This window comes from Pollicipes pollicipes, unplaced genomic scaffold (genome assembly GCF_011947565.3).
Source record: "Pollicipes pollicipes isolate AB1234 unplaced genomic scaffold, Ppol_2.1 Scaffold_4002;HRSCAF=4701_pilon_pilon_pilon, whole genome shotgun sequence".
NCBI classification, from domain to species: domain Eukaryota; kingdom Metazoa; phylum Arthropoda; class Thecostraca; order Pollicipedomorpha; family Pollicipedidae; genus Pollicipes; species Pollicipes pollicipes.
Window position 1 is genome coordinate 1169813 of NW_023596420.1, and position 5616 is coordinate 1175428.

The 5616-nt window shown below is 53.8% G+C and overlaps 1 protein-coding gene across 1 annotated transcript; it reads right to left on the bottom strand.

Moving 5' to 3' along the window:
- Positions 1 to 475: 475 nt before the first annotated feature.
- LOC119094055 (WD repeat-containing protein 74-like) lies at positions 476 to 4598 on the bottom strand. The gene is made up of 3 exons (XM_037217122.1): positions 4589 to 4598; positions 2340 to 2534; positions 476 to 899 (listed from the first exon to the last, which is right to left on the bottom strand). The coding sequence occupies exons 2-3, from the start codon at positions 2484 to 2486 to the stop codon at positions 567 to 569; spliced, it is 480 nt and encodes a 159-aa protein (XP_037073017.1). The 5' UTR covers positions 2487 to 2534; positions 4589 to 4598; the 3' UTR covers positions 476 to 566.
- Positions 4599 to 5616: the final 1018 nt, after the last annotated feature.

A 5616-nucleotide genomic window follows, 5' to 3' on the forward strand; every position in this document is an offset into this window, starting at 1 on the left:
TTCCTCGCTGAAGATCGGCGCGCGCCCGCGGCCAGGGCTCCAGTGACGTCAGCAGATCTCGCGCCAGCTGTCGGAGGCGGCGACGGCCCGAGTCGCGCGGCAGAACGGTGTGATCGGACAGCACGTGTGTTTGGCGTAGTGGGGCCCGCGTGCCCGGCGCGGGTGAGATCGGATCGACTGTAGATCGGTGTCCGTACGCTTCACCAGTTATTCGTGTTTATTCCGCGAGCAGGCCAGATACCAGTCGGCGGTCGCCGGGCGCCCTCCGCGAGCAGGCCAGATACCAGTCGGCGGTCGCCGAGCGCCATCCGCGAGCAGGCCAGATACCAGTCGGCGGTCGCCGGGCGCCCCCCGCGAGCAGGCCAGATACCAGTCGGCGGTCGCCGGGCGCCCTCCGCGAGCAGCACTCTAGCGTTGCCACGCCGACTGGCGCCTGGCTTTTCCGCTAACACGTTATTACTTGTACAATAAAACCAACCTGGAAAGGACCGCTGTATTAAACATACGACACATAAACACGAGTTATCTGCCCTTCCCCCAGCACGAAAAAGCATTGCGTAACACCACTACCCTTCCCGCGGTTTCGTCTTCTTCTTCTTCTTCTTCGACAGGGTCACCAGCTTGGGCAGCTTCGGTTTCCGCGGCGAGCTTCCTTCCATCTCCTGGCCCGACACTTTTAGCTTGGGCAGCTTCCGCTTCTTCTTGGGCGCCTCCGGCTCGGGCGGCTCGTCGACAATGAACTCCTCCACGATCTGCAGGTCATCCTCCTCGTCCTCGAACTCGTCGGCGGCCACGTCGGTGGCGTCGGCCGCCGGCTCCGCCTCGGCGTCGCCCTCTTGGGGCACGAGGCTGAAGTCGCGCCGCATCAGCACACAGTTCAGTCGTGACTTGAGGTACACCTGTCCGGTGAGGACAGCGTGTCACCAAAGCACTGTCCGGTGAGGACAGCGCGTCACCACAACACTGTGCGCTGGCCACAAGCACGCTTCGTGTTCACACGGACCTGTGATTACGTTGAAAGGTCGCAAGAACGCGAACTACACCAACGGGTCCTGGACACAACGGGTGCGCTTGGATGCTGTTGGCATCAATGCACCGAGTGACGTTAATATGTCGAGCGACAAGAGCTCAACCCGACTAAACCCCTGTTCTGAGCAGGTGCTAGCTTTGTACAAAATTACATTATTTCGCAAGCCTCATAATGAGGCTGTAACATACGAATTTCATAGCGTGGCGTGCTCGTTTCCTGACGTTGACAGATCGATCGCCTGCCTGGTGCACACAAAATTAATTATGAAAATGAAGGACACTGCCCGGCGTGGCAGCAACAGGAACAAAGGTTCCATAAACGTAACGGAGACACCACCTGAACGAAATCGTCCGGAATGAATGAGTCGAGGTAAAACAAAGCAGACGGTCCATTACGGATGTCGATCCAAGCTCAGAAAGGAGCATCGACAGTCCAGGCTCGGCCAGTTGCATAGTGCAATGAAAACGCACGGCATCCGTAGCAGAGGGTTGCCGCCGGTACAGAGAGCACCGGCACGGCAAAACCAGTGCCGGCAGTACCAGAACCGGGCGGTACTGCCACAAGAGTCGCCAGAACGCTGCACGGCTGGGGGACTCGCACCCGTATCGCTTCAGGTCCGTCGTTCCAAGATAAACGGCTGCTCACGACACGGCCCTATCACTCGGATGACGAATCGACGCTGAGCTGCCCGCGGTCCGCTGTACTGAACGCCAGCAGTACTCGTAAGTTTGGCCACGTCCCATGGCATGCATCGGGTTCGAATCTAGACGTGCCTTGGTTGTCGCACTTTGCGTCACCTCTTCCATAGGCATGCATCCCACCAGCAAGTATTTCTGGTCTCCAAAGCGCATACCAAGCTCAAAGTCATCCCGTCGCCGTCAAACAGACGTCGCTGGACCAAGTTACCTTGCACGTGATGATATCCCGTCCATGTGTCCATGATGCCAAATACACCGCAAGCACTGACTATGACGACACGGGTTTGGATCTGCGCGTGCGGCGAATCCTCTCATCGATTCCCAGGGCACTGCTGACAATTATTATGATGGCACGAGTTTAAATCCACGCCGACATCAGGTCATTTACGACGTACCGCAACTTCCATTCTCATCAATTACACTCAATGCCGTCATCACAAGACCCGGACTCGTGTGTACAAATGAGGTACCTCGTGCCGTTTGCCATTCCCCTTCCCCTAGTCATTCCCTCTCGACAATCCGGCGCATGCCTGCATGGTTGAAAAAGCCCGCCAACGCCGACCATCGCCGAGCCCAGCCGGCGCCCCGGTACCGCCGCCGCCCCCGGGTACCTTGTGCAGCAGCTTTCTCGTGTCGAGGTCGTGTACCAACAGGAAGCGGTCGAGTGAGACGCTGGCGGCGTACGGCAGCTGCGGGTGGCAGACGACGCTGCGCACGCTGCCAGCCAACCCCTTCAACGCCTGCAGCGAACGGCCCATACGCAGGTCGCACAGCTCCAGCCGGCCGCGGCCGCTGCCGACCAGCACCTGCCGAAAAGGTCAGAGGTCAAGCAGCGCCGCCCCAGCCAGTGGCCGGTTCCATGAACCCACGCTGTAGCGGTTCACCTCAGCCATCTTAATAGCGCACTGTGGTAACAACGGTAACCTATGGCGCATTCGGGCTGGTTGCAACTAATTTCGTCTACGATTTTGATCTAAAGGTCACTGATGGGTAGGTTCAACCAAGGACACTTCGCAGTTTTCGACCTTTATATTTGGACGATTTAAATTCCCAGTGAAACGCATTTAACTGTGTGAATCGAACGAGGTGATGGCATAAGTCATTGCTATCATATGATAAGTGAACATAAGCAAATGGAGCCCGTCGCCTTTGCGAACCCATACAGCTCTGATTCATATATGTGCTACAATTTCCTCTTATGAGAATGGCAGGCGCCGGTGTACGGATGTCACTGCTAAAATACTGGCCGGCCTGGAGCCTGCTGAGGTCGGGGAATTTGAATACAAATGTGGCAGATGAATTTGACGAGCTTAACATTAATGGTGACTGTGATGAAAGTAGCGAGAAAGTGTTCATGCTTGGAGTGAATATTGGTCACAATACACTTGGTGAGCATCTACTTTGTGTGAATCGGTCGATCCGCCCCGGGCTAAGTTCAAGTCCTGTTGTATTTGGGGCCGCTTTCAGAAAAGATGGCACTGTCTGCCTCTACATGCACATTAGTGGCGCGCATTAGTTGGACAGTACCCATATCGCTTTAGGATTGGTAGGCAGAGCATTTGTCTGCTCTGTGCGCCTGGTTTTCAGACCACACATGCTCTTGTATCTGAGAACAGAAATCAACACTACAAAAACCAACTTATCGGCGGGCCCGTGCTTTAGGCAACACTGCGCATCACAGTATGCACGCACCTCACACTTCTGCCGGTAGGACTGCCTATTTCTTCTTCGCTAGCATAAGAAAAACTCATGTCGCTACGACACCAGTCGCCTAGATCTGAATCTGCCTCAGACCTGCGTTTTCCAACCTTGGCGCGATTTCTGAACTATTGACTGAACTAAAATATGTCTATAATAAATACACTACTAAACTATTTCTAACCTTTTTAAACAAATGGAGCGGAAGAATGGCAATAATATTGCATCATTACAGAGATGCAATTTCTGTATCCCACATCTTGCATTTAAATGCCTGGGGACTTTTACAGCCCAACTTTCAAAGAATTGTTGCTGAAATTGTTACTGTTGCTTGTTGCTGAAAGCTTCATGTACCATCCGGCGGGTGGTTACGAAAATATCACCCCATCAAAAGCTGGCTGCCCGGGCCGAGTGGCACCGCTGGAGCCACAACATTCTCGGGTTAGCTTCACGTTAAGACTCACCAGGGCCTTCAGTCTCGCTCGTAAGTAAACGGCACATGTCCCAGGTGTTCTTTATGAAACTAGCTGGTCGGGCGTGGGGCAATAAGAGCGGAGGGTCAAGGGCGGCAGGCACCCGCCTCGCAGAGAAGTACGGTGAAATGGAAGGGACGTCATGGACAGTCAGCGCGCTGGCCGCTGAATACTAGCAAACAGACGATACTGACTAGAAATCTACTCAATAGAAATACAGCGCTGAACAGAAAATGACAATTAATGAAAAACTACGCCGACTTGAAGCCTGCACTGAAGAGAAGCCATTTTCATATTCTGGAAAGAAATTGAAATGTTTTTGCCGTCCATCAAAATGCACTGACATACGAACAGAAATCCACTAAAAAAAACAGCACTGAACAGAAAAGGTAAATTAATGAAAAACTACGCTGAATTAAAACCTGCGCTACGAAGAGAAAACCTCACTTCGGAAACACATATCTCACTGAGACGAGCAAATCGTGAATGAATGGATTTCTTTCAGTTCCTTGAAAAAAGAAACTATACTCAAATCATGCCCAGAACAAAGGCAGTGCGTCCACAGAAGTCAGCACCAGTGCAAAATAATACAAACACAGAAAGCATTCCCTCCTCTCTTGGTCCACACCCCTCACGCGAGCTCCCCTGACTCGGCTGTGAGCAGGAGGGCGGGTGGTGGGCGGCTTGACCTGGTGCTGCCGGTGCAGTCAGCGCCATGCAGGTGAGCGGCTCGTCGTCACCGACTGTCATCGAGAGCACGGGCCGCCGCTGGCCGCTGGCCGTGTCGTACAGCCGCACCTGTCGGCCCCGGGTGGCGGCCATCACGCGGCGGCTGCCATGCCGGACGCCGCGCACCTCTGCTTCTCAACGGGTCACGGCCAGTGGTGAACGAGTGATCGGAGAGTGGACACTAAAATATGCCAAATCGGCGAACCCATGTTTCAAATGCTGACGGGTGCCGAGGACGGGGACACTCAAAGTTTAACACCCCCAACACCGCCAGCGACTGTGCGTGGAAACTGAAAAGGCACGACACACGCGATTATGTCACCCCCTATGCCCGGGGCCAGTGGGTCAGCGCCCCAGGGCGGACCGGCCAATAGACGCCCATAACTCACAGCGGAATGGCGGTGGCAGGTGGCGACCCGCCTTGAGTCCTCCATGAACGCGATGTCCGACACCCAGACGGGTACCCGGAGGTCAAGCATATCTGGACGGACCTGGCCAGTTACGGATACAGTCAAAGGCGGGTCTTCTCCATATGAAATGAAGCATAATCTGATGACGCGGCATGTCCTCCTCCCACGACCTGCGTCAATTATATCAGTGGTGAGTCTCAAACCCAAGATCTCCTGGCCATGGATCCCGCACTTTATCTTTGGGCAGTCCGCAAATACAACTTATGCATGGACCATCACTAACAATGTACCTCTGGTGCTGGACTTCACAGCTCACTGAAAGCAGAGCACATTCACATGATGCTTAATGTGTCTTCTACAAGAAGTTTTATGTTATTACAATCGGAGGCCACGGCAACTTAAGCAAGAACTTGTGGCGATGTTTGAACGAAACAAATACGCGGAAATCACGCCATTCTTATACCGCTATGCGCTACATTTCTCCACCAAATGACTGAAAAGCCAGACAGCAAACAGCACCAATAAATTACGAACAAACCGCTTCACCTATTGGACTGACGTTTTTGGCCCTGAAGACC